General features: G+C 52.7%; 1 protein-coding gene across 14 annotated transcripts in view; it reads right to left on the bottom strand.

Annotated features, from left to right (window-relative positions):
- The window catches only part of BCAR3 (BCAR3 adaptor protein, NSP family member), a 246,554-nt gene that overhangs the window by 105,632 nt on the left and 127,567 nt on the right, over positions 1-13,355 (bottom strand). For 7 of the 14 annotated variants that reach the window (XR_014844765.1, XR_014844768.1, XM_085023986.1 and 4 more), the window contains one exon: positions 3,108-3,435. Coding sequence is in view for 7 of the 14 variants with exons in the window: in XM_085023986.1 (XP_084880112.1) it covers positions 3,108-3,435 (328 nt within the window). In the remaining 7 variants the exon portion in view is untranslated. Of the gene's footprint in view, positions 1-3,107; positions 3,436-11,451; positions 11,653-11,835; positions 11,917-13,355 lie in introns of those variants that run through there. The other 7 variants (XR_014844764.1, XR_014844767.1, XM_085023988.1 and 4 more) reach the window with 2 other exon arrangements.

Genomic DNA, 13,355 nt, shown 5'->3' with positions numbered 1-13,355 from the left:
ATTTACTGAGATCGGATCTATGTCCAAGTCAGCTTCCAAGTCAAAAAGCTTTGAACTCCTGGCAGGTTGACAGCCTGAACCCTGGGTGTTTATCAAGAACTTCCTCGAGATAGAAAGGGTGACTCTATGACCAGCTCCAGCCCCCTGGAGTTTGCCCTTTTAAGAGCTGGCACCTGGCCTGGACCTTAGACTCCAAAGAGTGAGTTTATGAACCCTCTACGCCGTACATTGCAGATATCCAGGTCAATGTCAAGTTTAACTTCATAAATAAAAAGTAGCCACAGGAAGCCAAGCAACAGCTGGTTCTGACTCCACACACAGCCTGCAGCCTGGCATCTGCGTGTAATTTGGCTGCCTGGAAGTTATTTTGCTTTGCTGCTTCGCAGCCTCCCTGAGCAGGGTCACTGATGGCTCTGCTTCCGCACCCAGCCTGTTTGGTTCCAATGACGCGATACCGGTAACACTGTGCACAGGTTTGCACCTCCGCATGTACCTGCCAGCCACCTGCCTAGATGCGGCAGAGCAGAACCTTCTGATGCCCAGAACACCTGGGGGAACCCTGCGGTCAGATGTCAGAAACACTGCCCACTCCAATGCTTCTGCAGAGGATGCCTGGGCCTCCACTTACCTTCTTCCTGGCCCACTGCGATTGTACAGCTAAGCTCATCTGGAGCTCCTGCCTGCCTAGCTCTTGCCCCACATGCCTGCTCTTCGCCACTCGATGTGCCGCCTCTGGCAGCTCAGGTCACCCCAGCCTCGTTTTGGGTGTTTCAAACATGCCAAACTTGCCCCACCCCCGGTTCCGTGCACATGCTCTCCCTACACCCGAACAGTCTTCCCCTGGTTCCTCTCCTTGGAGACCTGTCCAGCCTATAAAAAAGGATCCAACCCCAGTGAATCTCCAGCATAGCACCGTTTCCTCTCTAGCACCAACTATGATCTGCAGGTGTCTTGTTTATTTACTTGTATTTCTTTTTTTCTTGCTTTTTTAGGGCCACTCCTGCGGCATGTGGAGGTTCCCAGGCTAGCGGTCTAATCGGAGCTGTAGCCACCAGCCTACACCAGAGCCACGGCAATGCCAGATCTGAGCCCCCTCTGCGACCTACACACCACAGCTCACAGCAACACCGGATCCTTAATCCACTGAGCAAGGCCAGGGATCGAACCCTCAACCTCGTGGCTCCTAGTCGGATTCGTTAACCACTGAGCCACAATGGGAACTCCCCCTACTTTACCTGTATTTCTTATCTGGGTCCCTGGTACAATGTGAGCTCAGGGAGGGCACTGTTTCTGATGTTCCCTTGCTATCCTGTTCGTTCACCTATTTCTCCAGCCTGTCAAAGGGCAGGAGCAGGCTGCTGGAATGATCTGACAGCTAGAATGTCTCCCATGCCAGACCAGCCCTTCAGTTAACATGCTCAGAGAAGCTGGGCAGAATGTTCCTGCTGAGGCACAGGCGCTTATAAAAATCAACACACTTAACTAACACGCGGGCTCAATGCCTAGGTATTGAACAAATGAGGGAGTGCGGATCAAAGCGGCTTTCCTTGTTACAGGGCTGGACCTAAAGAGAGACACCAGGAGATACAGCGGAAGACAGCACCCCTTTTTTTAAGTGGGAGCATCACGGGTTGCGGGTCTTCCTCCACAGGAAAAGGGATGCAGGTTCTAAACCAGCTCCAATAAGCGGGGTCACAACCCGGCCCACTGCAAACCCAGAGAAGAAGTTTTACAACCACGAGGCGTCTTTACCCAGGTCCCTGGTGGGCAGAAGGAGAATCAGTTCTCATTCTAAAGTACTCTGAAGCTGACCTGCTGACGCAGCCACATGAAATGTTATTTCAGCACGTTGACAACTAAGCACAGGTATGCCCGCTTTCTGGAAGGTGGCTTTACGCCACTCGGCTTTTATAAAAAGACCTACATCAGTAGCTGATGTCACTCATCAAAAGAAATCTGAAGAGTGTTTTCACTTTTGTGAGAAAGGGCGAGGAGTTCCCGTCGTGGCACAGCAGAAAAAAATCTGACTAGGAACCATGAGGTTGCGGGTTCGATCCCTGGCCTCGCTCAGTGGGTTAAGGATCTGGCGTTGCCGTGAACTGTGGTGTAGGCAGGCAGCAACAGCTCTGATTCGACGCCTAACCTGGGAACCTCCATATGCCGCAGGTGCAGCCCTAAAAGGACAAAAGATCAAAAAAAAAAAAAAAAGGTGAAAATAGTGTTTAGTGTTTGCTCTCAGGGAGCTGGTAGGTACAGAGGCAGCAGCCCCATAGCAGCGAGAGCTTCCCACCAGATGCCTTCCCTGGACTTCAAAACAGCATCCCAGCGGCCAGCTGCCCGAGCTTTGAACCATCCATGGGCATCTGTGCTTTATCTCCATTTGTGCTGGGCATCTGCTAACACAATGTGTCCCAAGTAATTCTTCTTCACATCACACCATTGCGGCTTATGGAAGGTCACCCAGGAAGACCCTGGAGAGTGGGGACAACTGTACAAGGAGAGGCAGGTCCTAACTTACAGACCTCCTGGCATCTCTGCAGACCTGATGGACAGAGTTCAAATCTGATGCTACGATCTAAAGAATTCTCTGGTTCCTTTTGAGGGACTTGATGATATAGGAAGTTGGCCTTAAAGTTACTCTCAAATATTGGATGATATTAAGAAATGATTCTTTTTTAGATGTTCTAGTTTTTTATATTGTGGCTATATATTTTTTCTTTTATTATGTATTTTTTATTTCCCCAATACGTTATTATTTTTTTTCTACAGTACAGCAGTGGTGACCCAGTCTCACATACATGTATACCTCCTAAGAGCCTTCTTTGTCCTTTAGAGACACCAAAATATCTACAGACCAAATGAGGTCTGAGATGCGCTTCAAAACAACACCAGAGGGAGGAAAGCGGGTGGGAGGAGAGACAGACCAGGCCGGGCCGTGCGAGGACAGCGCTCGACGCAGGGTGGTGCGTCCATGGAAGTTGATGAAACCCGCTGCTCTACCCGGCGCATGTTTGGGCATTTTTCCCAAAACAGGACATTTGAAAAAAACCCAAAAAACCAACGCTTTAAAACAAGTCACTTTCAACTTGAGACGTGAAAGAAGCTACCTGAAGGTGAAGGCCTCGTCTTTCCAGTCTGGCCGTGGGTGCTCCTGGATGACGCCCTGGTGCAGAGGTGAGACCTGCCGAGGGGATTTGGGGCGGGGGAGGGTCCCCATGTGACTGAAGTTATCACAGGACCTCACGGGAGGAGGGCCTTTCTTCTTCCGCGGGAGGGTGCCGTGTATAGACACGTCTGGATAGGCATCCGGGCGCCGCTCGGCGAGAGGGGACTTGCTGCTCAGGAGGTCCATGGACGAGGCCAGCGGGAACGGGTGGTTCGCTGGCATGTTTCTGGGAAGGCTGGCGAATTTTCCCGCTGCCATGATTCTCACCTCTAAGGGGGAGAGAAGAGTGAAGACATAAACCTAAGAAACTCACAGGAACTCACTTCCTGCTTCAAAGGGACAAACGAAAATGTCCCCGAGAGTTAAAGGACCAACGTGCGATGGCATCACTCGTGACATTTAATAGGATGGCAAGTTCACTCATCCCCTCTTCTCACCCCACAGAGCAATGTTCCTGGGTTGGCAGCAGATCCGCCAACAGAAAAGGGCAAAACCAGAGCCTTGAGAGGCCCAGGAGCCGTTTTATGATTTCAGACGGCTGAAGCTGATGAAAAATCAGGACCAAAAAAAAAAAACGATATTGAGGAAAGACTGGGGATTTCAGTCAAACATGCACTAGAGAAAAACATTATAAATACGCTAGATCATTAGCTCACATAGTCCCACCACCCTGTGAATGATGATAAGAACAGGCGGAGATGTTTGGAATTCCTGAGCTGCTCGAACGCCTTGGCTGCCAGACCAGCCCCTCAGTTGTGCTGCCCGGAGAGATGGGATGGACTTCTTCTGGCAAAGACCTGGTGCTTATAAATAAGTCAATGTGCACTAATTAATGAAGGCGGGCAGGGGTCAGGAGGGGAGCCACTCCTCCATACATCAGTGGGCTCAGCCAGAGAGGAAGGCCACTGGGGTGGGGGCTCCACGCGCACTGTCCCGCACAGGGGTCAGGGACCCGCCTGCCGCCACCAGGGCGAAGCAATGTGCATGGGTTTCTGTACAGTCAGGGAAGAGTTAGGGTGGAGAAGAAAGAAGAGGAAAAGGGGCAGGGGGAGAAAAGGAAAATGCCACGGACAAAAGTAGCCCCGGAGCTCCCGTTGTGGCTCAGCAGGTTAAGAACCCAACTAGTACCCATGAGGATGCGGGTTCCATCCCTGGCCTCGCTCAGTGGGTTAAGGATCCAGTGTTACTGTGAGCAGTGGTGTAGGTTGCAGATGCGGCTCAGGTCTGGCGTGGCTGTAGCTGTGCTGTAGGCCAGCAACTGCAGCTCTGATTTGACCCCTAGCCCGGGAACCTCTACATGCCATGGGTGCGGCCCTAGAAAGCAAAAAAAAAAAAGTAGCCCCGACAATTGTTCCCAGCTACAAAATGTTCTCCCAGAGCAAGGCCAGCACCTCCGCCCCCAACAAACTACTATGGTTTTGATCTAAGCCAAATTGCATGACGTTTCTAAGGCCAATACATAGAGACCAAGAAAACTCAAGCCTGAATAAAATGAGGGCTAGTCCCTGGAGACCTAAGGATCCAGAATCTGCGCTCTCACAGCTGCAGCGCTGAGCCCAAAGCACTGGAGGTCCCCAGGCCGGTGAAACGAACATCTCTTTGCTCTGTGGTCTGTCCTCAAGCCTTGCAGCCCCCACTCCTCAGAGCCCACCCTTCCCACAGCATAGGGAACAGCTTGGGGTGACAGTCACCTCTCACAGGCACCACAGCAATGAGGCAGTTCTGCAAAGGAGCTGGGGACTTGGGAGGTGGCTTGGAGACGATCAAGAAGAACAGAGCCTTCCAGAAGCTCCAAGTGTGAGAGGTGGACCCCAGATAAAGACAGCAGAGTGCGGCCAGGGAACAAAGGACAATAATCAGCCATCCCGCCTCCATAGGAGGCAGAGAGACACCTGCGCTCTCGGGGGTGGGGGTGGGGGGTGGAGGGTGATGCCTCACTCAAGGCATCTAATCCGAGCCCTGTCCTCAGGCCTTGGTCAGCCCTGGTCATTCCAGAGCCTGTGTGCTCCACGTCTAACTGGCACCCCACAGATGGCCTGGCCCCCAGCGGATGCAGAACCATGACCGCGTCCCCGCGAGGGCCCACCTGCGCCTGGCCTGGACCTGGCACACTGTCAGCACTTGCTCCATGTTAATTACCGTTATTAGAAAAGAAGGCAAACGCCCTGCCCTCTCGGCCTGACCGCAGGTGATGCCCTCACCTGCACGCACACCCTCACGGCCACGAACTCTCACCTGCTCAGGCTCTCAGCCCCTCCCGTCGCCAGAGACAGGCCTGGATCACATCCAAGAACCCAGTGGCGAGGCCCGAAGCCCGCACAGAATCTCTTTATGTACAAGGGCCCACCCTGCTGCTCACGTCTATTCCCAGGCTAGGATGACAGGCAAGCATTCCGGGGAGGTGGCCTGTTTCCTCTCCGCTTATCCAGGGTCTCTTTCAAGGCTGAGCCAAAGTGCTTTATAAAGCCCTTCGGCAAGTTATCCTCACCTCCGCGTGGTCCCTGGGGATGGTAACACCTGCCCTTCCTCCTTTGGATTCAAGGAACGTTGAAGCGCCTACTCCAGATAAGACACTCAGAGAACCAAAGAGGCATAAACCCCAGTCCCCGACTGTGAACTCAGAGAATACGGCTGACCCCTAAATAATGCAGTAAGGTTAATCCACAAATAATTTATAGTCGGACCCCTGTATCCGTGGTTCTCTCCATCCAGAGTCGACCAACCACAGACTGTGTAGTATTTACTACGGAAAAATATCTGCATATAATAAGGCAGTTCGAACCAAGCTGTCCAAGGGTCAACTGTCATACAGCTCGCCAGCTGGACCCTTAATGTGCCGGGCGGAAGAACAAGTGATTTTGACAAAAAGGCTCAAGGAGGAGCTCGGGGGGTGAAGGTGTGGAAAGGCTGAAAGCCGCAGGGAAACGCTCTCCAAGGGGTGCAGTCCCAGGAGACAGGTAAGGGCTGGGAGGCGACCCACGGGCTCAGGAAACTGAGTCGCAGTGCGGCTCAAGTCAAGTCCAGAAGCATTTCCTGGACACACACACAGCTTCGGGGCAGATCATGAAGTCCCGAAGGCTGTGTGTGTTGAGGTGTCTGAACTGGACCGCTAGTGCTAGGGAACCTCTGGAAGAGACGGACGGGATCCAGTCTGCGCGTGGAGGGGCCAGAAGGGAGGTCGGTCAGGCTGCCAGCAACGAGCAGGCAAGGAGGGAGGGAGAGCTCGGACCTGGGACAGGGGCCAGGGGCAGGCAGGGCAGAGCGAGGGGCCAGGCGCTCGAGGCCTCTGGCTGGAAGGAGGAGCCACAGCCGCGGGAGGACAGGTGCATGCTGTCACAGGCTGAGGAGCCCTAGAGGGGACCTCTGCAGGCGGGACGGTAACAAGCTCACAGCTGGGGCTGCTGGGTGTGAGGGAGCAGCAGCACAGTGGGTCTAGCAGGTGAGGTACTGGTACGTGCAGCTTGGAGGCAGGACAAGGTGTAGATTTTTAAGAGTCATCAACGTAAAGGGACTATTTAAACCAGAGAGCAAATCCCTGAGCTTGTTATTATCAGATGGGAGAGCAGGCGGGAACACACCTCTGGAGTCACTGGGAACCATGCAATATTCCTGAATTATAACCCTGCCCTCTCTCACCTGGGCTGCTGCAAGGGTTTAAAGATCAACACAGGTGAGTTCCGAAAACTTAAAGCGGCCATTCTCAACCTGGCTGCGCGTGAGACCCCAGGAGATGCTTTGAAACTCCTGCCGCTCAAGCCGTGAGCCAGACCAAGGAAATGACAATCTCGGTGGGAAGGACCCTGGCACCAGTCCCTCTGAAGCGCCGTGGTATTGCTCAGTGTGGAGCCAGGTTTGAGCATCACGGGGCTAAGTGGGCCTCTTTGGTACAGAGCAACTGACACTGAGATTAGCTCCTGGGGCACAGAAGAGAATGACAGTAACAAAGTACCACTCAGTCCAAATTAGAATCCACTCATTCTTCCATTCAACACACATCGAAGGAGGGCCTTCCATGTGGCGGGCACTGTGCTGGGTGCTGGGGACATAAACAGCAGAAACAAGAGAGGTTCCTCCCCTAAGGAGGAAGCAGACAGCAAGGACCACTGTACGTGCTGGCAATTCCCAGTGCCGCGGAGCACGCGGAGTGGGGACGGGGGTCTCGATTAAATCTAGCAGCCAGGAAAGGCCTCCCTGAGGAAGGCTGGGAAGCAGAGGTTAATAACTGGAGGGCGAGCATGCGAGCTGAGGTTTCCCGAGAGCTCTTAACTGCGCTGCAATTGGAAATGCACAGGCCGGCTCTCCTTTAGCTTCCGCCCCTGACGTGGGGCTCCTCCCCATTCAAACACAGCCTTGCCCTGTGTCTTGTCACTTGGAAAGACTGGCTCCAGCCTGGGCTCTGTGTCAAGCTTGAACCCATCCAACAGTGGGGGAGGACATACCTTTAAAAAACAAACAAAACCCAAAAAACCCAAACATGGGGCAGGGGATGCAAGCGCGAACCACAGGTGGCAGAATCTCATTTGCAGTCTGTTGGTCGCTCTGTTTCCTACTTGAGTTTTATTTACTGTTAGTTTTTCCAGTCTCTAGGAACCTGGGGGCAATCCAGGGGCAGAAGGGCATGGAATCTAGGTTCAAGGTACATACTTTCCATGTGACAGAGAAGCCCCTCAAGCACTTTTGCCTACTAGGCAGCATGTGATAGGCAGACGGGAGCTCAGAAAATCAAGCGCCTTCCTTTTTCTAGAGAAGGCAAATGAAGTCCATCCAGGCAATACGCGTTCTGAGGATGGGCAGCGTGTGAGAGCTGAGGATGTAACAGCCCAAAGTCCTGCTCTCATAGAGCCAGCGCCGTGCTGGGAGCAATCCAGCGCAGACAAGAAAACAAGCTAGGTAACAGCCCCGTCAGAAGTGCCCTAAAGAACGTGAAATGGGCAATTCCTGTTGTGGCATAGCAGCAACGAATCTGACTAGGAAACACGAGGTTGTGGGTTCGATCCCTGGCCTCGCTCAGTGGGTTAAAGATCTGGCATTGCCGTGAGCTATAGTGTAGGTCGCAGAGGCGGCTCGGATCTGGTGTTGCTGTGGCTCTGATGTAGGCCGGCGGCTGCAGCTCCAATTCGACCCCTAGCTTGGGAACCTCTATATGCCGCGGGCTCGGCCAGAAAAAGACAAAAAAAAAAAAAAAAAAAAAAAAAAAAAAAAAGAATGTGAAATGGGATAAAATGATAGGATACACTTGTTGGGGATGTGGGGCTACTTGAGACTAGCGGGGGTCTGGGAAGGCCTCTCTGAAGAGGTATCAATGGCATGAGACCCGGGAAAGGAGAAGGAACCAGCCAAGAGAGGATCGAAGGGCATTCCAGGCGGGGGTCGGCAACCATGAGGGTCTTGAGGTGGGGACACGTGACTGGGAGGCATAGGGACACCCAAGGCCAGTCTCCAGTTTCTGGCTCCCACGTTTTCTTTACTCGCTCGGGGAAGCTTCTACTTCAATGCTCCTAGTCATCATGGACATCTGACGTATTATTTCATTTTTGAAAACTGAATATGGCGTGACTCAGGACGTAGGCTTTGAAGTAAGACATTCACGGGTTCAAATCCCCACCCCAGCCTTGACTTACTGTGTAGCCGGAGACAAGTGACTCGACCTCTCTGACAGTTTCTCATTTGTAGAAAATGGGTTAACAACACCCATTTCATGGGGTTGTTGCGAAAAGAAAATGCACTTGTGAATGGAAAGCCCTCAGGATACAGCAAGGATTCAAAAAATGGCAGGTCTCCTCTAAGCAGGGCTGGGACCATGTCTGTCTGGCATCATTGTCTCCCTACCGCAATAAGAGGTCACAAGTGAAGTCACTGTTTTTGGGGAAGGCTGTAGCCAGGAAGGATGATGAGGGACATGTTTTAACCTAGTGCAACAGACGAAACCACACCAAACCAAGAAGGAAGGGAGCCCACGCGCAGTCTTTTTTTCTTTTCTTTAAATGCTTTTTAGGGCCGCACCTGCGGCACATGGAAGCTCCCAGGCTAGGGGTTGAATCAGAGCTGTAGCTGCTAGCCTACACCACAGCCATAGCAATGCTGGATCTGAGCCACATCTGTGACCCACACCAAAGTTCAGGGCAATGCCGGATCCTTAACCCACTGAGCGAGGCCAGGAATCAAACCCGAGACCTCATATTTCCTAGTCGAATTCATTTCCGCTGCACCACAATGGGAACTGCCCCCACCCCCATGCAGTCTTTAAAAGAAAAGCCCAAAGGAGACTGGGCATCTGACCTCACCTCTCTCTGCTATGCAGGTCAACAGACACAGCGTCCTGACTTGGTCTAAGGCCAGACCTTGAAACACACACACAGGTCAAAGACTCTACATCTTGATATGAAAATATGAGACCCATGTGAGTGTTCAAAGAGCTGAAATCTCGATAGGGAGAAGAGGGAGCTTGACAAACTCCCGACCTATGTGCTACCTTCCTGCCCCTGGGCGGAGGCTGTGCTCAGAAATGTCTGTATAAAGACATTACTTATAAATACGTCTCAGAGAAACTGATGAGCACATGCGTGTCGGGGCAGAGATAAGCAGCCCACTTGTTTGGATTGTTCTAGTTGACTTCTGAAAGGAGAGATTTTTTCCAAGTTAATTTCACAGCTGGTCCCCTGATGCGGGCTTAAGACTTTCTATCATATTTTAAGCTCGGAAATACAAACACCTCTGCTGCCCCAGGATGACCACGACAGAGAGTTGCCAATCCAGATCTGCAGTTTTTAATATCTTCCCTGCAAAGTCAGACAGGAAGAGGGGATGGGAAAACCATCCATATAAAATTGGCTTATCCAGTTAGAAGGGAGTTTTGCCTGGGCTGAGGAATTAAGGGTATCCCTTTATTTGGAAGTAAGTGATGAAGTCTAGCCAAATGACTGAAGTATGAATTATTCTTCCACGGATTGCATGTCAAGCCACCCAGCACAGGATCTACAAGATAAGGTTCTTAAAATTAGCATCCATCTGACAAGCGCTCCTTACTATAGAGGAGGAGACTGTGAGCTTGGTTAGTCAGTCTGCAAAGGTCAGGCTTCTCAGAGGCAGTTTAGGGAAAATTGGAGTCAGGGCATCAGGGAACCATTGCCTAGCTGTTTAAGTTAAATTCCATATGTCTCCTTGCACACTCCTGTGCAACCACGCTTGGCCTGTGGCTTCCCATTATTAACTGGGCGGCCCCTTCCCTCTTAAGACTCTCGCTCTGGCTCTGGCTCTGACGAGGCTGCCCCCAGCACCGAGGCCTCCCTCTTCCCCTCCCTCCCCGTTCTTGCTTGCTACTTGGCTACACCCTCGGAGATAATCCGCTCTCAAAATGACCTTCCCTCTCATTTTTTGTGTAGCCTTGGTAGATAAGAGTCAAGGTTTAAAAGAAACTCTGAATGCATGGCTCTATTTTCTATCTCAGCTAACGGCTTTAGGTGAAAGCAGACACGAGGTTAGGCGAAGGATCTTTCACCTACGCACCTTGCTCAGCGAGTTAATACTCAAACCGGAGTTTTCCACCCCCTGGAACCCCAGCCACGACCCTCCGTACTTCCCCACGAAACACAGCGCCTCGTCAGCTGCTCTGGCGCCCACTCGAATTCTCCCCAAGGGTCTACACCTGATCAAACTCAGCGGGTCAGGAAGGACTGGCTGAGCTCGGAACCCCGTTCCTGTTGCGCCCACCGCCCCTCCCTCCCGGCCTTCGCCCCCCCCTTCCCTCCCCTCTCCGACGCCGAGGGAGCGACACAACCAACTATTCATTCTTTCTCAACAAAGGCAGAGAGGGAGGGAGATGTCAACAGTTACCGGGCGGGCTCCTTCGCTTTCTTTGCAAACTTTCCAAGAGATTAGTGGAGAGACGCGTCTCCTCCAAGCCCCGGGCTTCCAGCGGAGCCCCTGGGCCCTCACGTCCCCCGACCCCTGCCCGCCTCCGGAGCAGGAAGAGAAGCGACGGGAGGCGCAGCGGGTCGGGAGAGGCCAGCGCCCGGGAAGATGCCGCTCAAGAGCAAGAGCAGAGATGCTCGCTGCAAGGCGCCGCCCGCCTCCCGCCGCGGCCCGGGTCTGGGATAGCCCAGCCGCTTCACGGGCCCCTAGGGGCGCAGGCGCGTCCCCCTTTCCAGCCACTAGGGTCCCCGAGTTGGCGAGGGGCTGGGGGCCGCCGGCTCTATTCTCCCGGTGAGCCTAACGATCGCGCACAAACTTCCCAGGCGGTCCTCCACGGGGATCGGGAGGCCGCGGAGGCCCGGGCGGAGACTCACCTCCCTGCGCAGCGCCCGGGCTCTCCGGCTGGGCTCAGAAGCGCCGCGCGCTCCGCCCGACGCCGCGGCGGCTCCCGGACCCGGAGCCCCTCATGATCGGTGGGGAGCGCCCGCCGAGAAGCCCGCGCGCAGCTCGCCTGTGCGTCCGGCCGCTCCGGCTCCCGGCTCCGGCGACCGCCCGGCCCGGGTCCCGGCGGCTGCAGGCGCGGCTCCGAGCGGGCGGCGCGCACTCCGGCCCTCAACTGGTGATTTGCGGCTCGGCGGCCCCACCCCGGCGAGCCTATTCGCGCAGCCCCGCCGACCCCCCCCCCCCGCGACATTTACATGCGCTGACCTCGCCCTGCCCTCCTCTGCCCCAACGGCAGAGTGTGGCTGTCGTCGTACCTCCCCCCGAGAAGCCCGTCCTCCGGTGCAGGGCGACCACTGCCTCACCGTGCTGCACAAGAGAGCCAACCCAGCTCATCTACCCCTCTGCCTTCCCCGGGTGATTTAATTGCCCAGCAGATCTACTTCACTTGTCTGCGGACACCTGGCTGGCTTTCAGTTTAAAGGGGCTTAATGGGACAAAGACCTGGGTATCCACAAATGACCAAGCCGTGGGAACAAGCAAATCAATCACACCCACCTGGACATATTAAAAGCCAAGTGGGAGGTGGAAGTGGTATTTCAGTAAAAGTGGCTCGGTGGGGTTTAAAAAAATAAAATAAAGGAGCCTAGTGAGTATCATATCCAGATCGATTATAAAGCTGCAGAAATAGTCACTGATAACAAGGACAGACAAACCGACAGAACAGAGTCCAGAAGCAGAGGTCTATCATCTGGTCACCTGATTTACATCAAAGATGCTGATGTGATGCCTTGGCAAAAGGGTAGTCTGTCTTTTCAGGAAATGATGCTGGATTAACTGAACGCCCACATGGAGAAGACCCCCTACCTTGACCCTTACCAAAAAATGGATTCCTAAAGATTATCCATGTCAAGTAAATATCCAGAAAGATCCTCGTGACTTTAAAGTAGGCAAAGATTTCTTAAACACATACATCACTAACCATAAAGGAAAAACTGGTCATAGGCTGCAGTTAAAATTAAGAACTCCTGGAAGTTCCCCTCTGATGCTGGGGATTAAGGCTCCCAAGTTGGTGCATCTGTGGTGCAGGTTACAGCTACCGCAGGGGTTTTTCATCCCCCGCCTGGGAACTTCCACAGGCCAAAAAAAAAAAGCCCCCAAATTAAGAACTCCTGTTCATCCCCAAGATATTATTAGTGAAAAAGCAAGCCGTAGAGTGAGAAAAGATCATTGCAACACACATATCCAAAAAAAGGACTTTTATATAGAATATGCAAAGAACACTCACAAATCAACAAGGAAATGGGCAGAAAAAAACCGACTGAAAGTAGGCAGAGTGTTTCAATAGGCATTTCTCAAGAGGGGACAAGCAGATGTATCTCAAAAAAAAAATTCAAAAAATGTATAAAAAGGTTCTCAACTTTTTTTTTTTTTTTTTTGGTCTTTTTGCTTTTTAGGGCCACACCCAGGGCATATGGAGTTTCCCAGGCTAGGGGTCTAATCAGAGCTGTAGCTGCCAGCCTACACCACAACCACAGCAACACTGGATCCGAGCCTCATCTGTGACCTACACCACAGCTCACCGCAATGCTGGATCCTTAACCCACTGAGCGAGGCCAGGAATCAAACCCACAACCTCATGGTTCCTAGTCGGATTCGTTAACCACTGAGCCACGACGGGAACTCCCGGTACTCAACTTATTAATCATCCCAGAAATTGCAATTGCAATGTGATCTCGCCTCACTGCCACCAGAAGAGCTAAATTAGAGAATGTTTACAACACTTGAGAAAACTGTTTGGCTTTATCTACTTTTTTAACATAGAACCTATGACTTA

The sequence above is a fragment of the Sus scrofa genome, chromosome 4 (genome assembly GCF_054392235.1).
Source record: "Sus scrofa isolate SSC_HxYL_T2T_F1_AM1 chromosome 4, Sscrofa_HxYL_maternal_Yorkshire_Landrace_v2.0, whole genome shotgun sequence".
Classification (NCBI taxonomy): Eukaryota; Metazoa; Chordata; class Mammalia; order Artiodactyla; family Suidae; genus Sus; species Sus scrofa.
The sequence above is the reverse complement of the archived record's forward strand: the minus strand, read 5'-3'. Positions and strand labels throughout refer to the sequence as shown.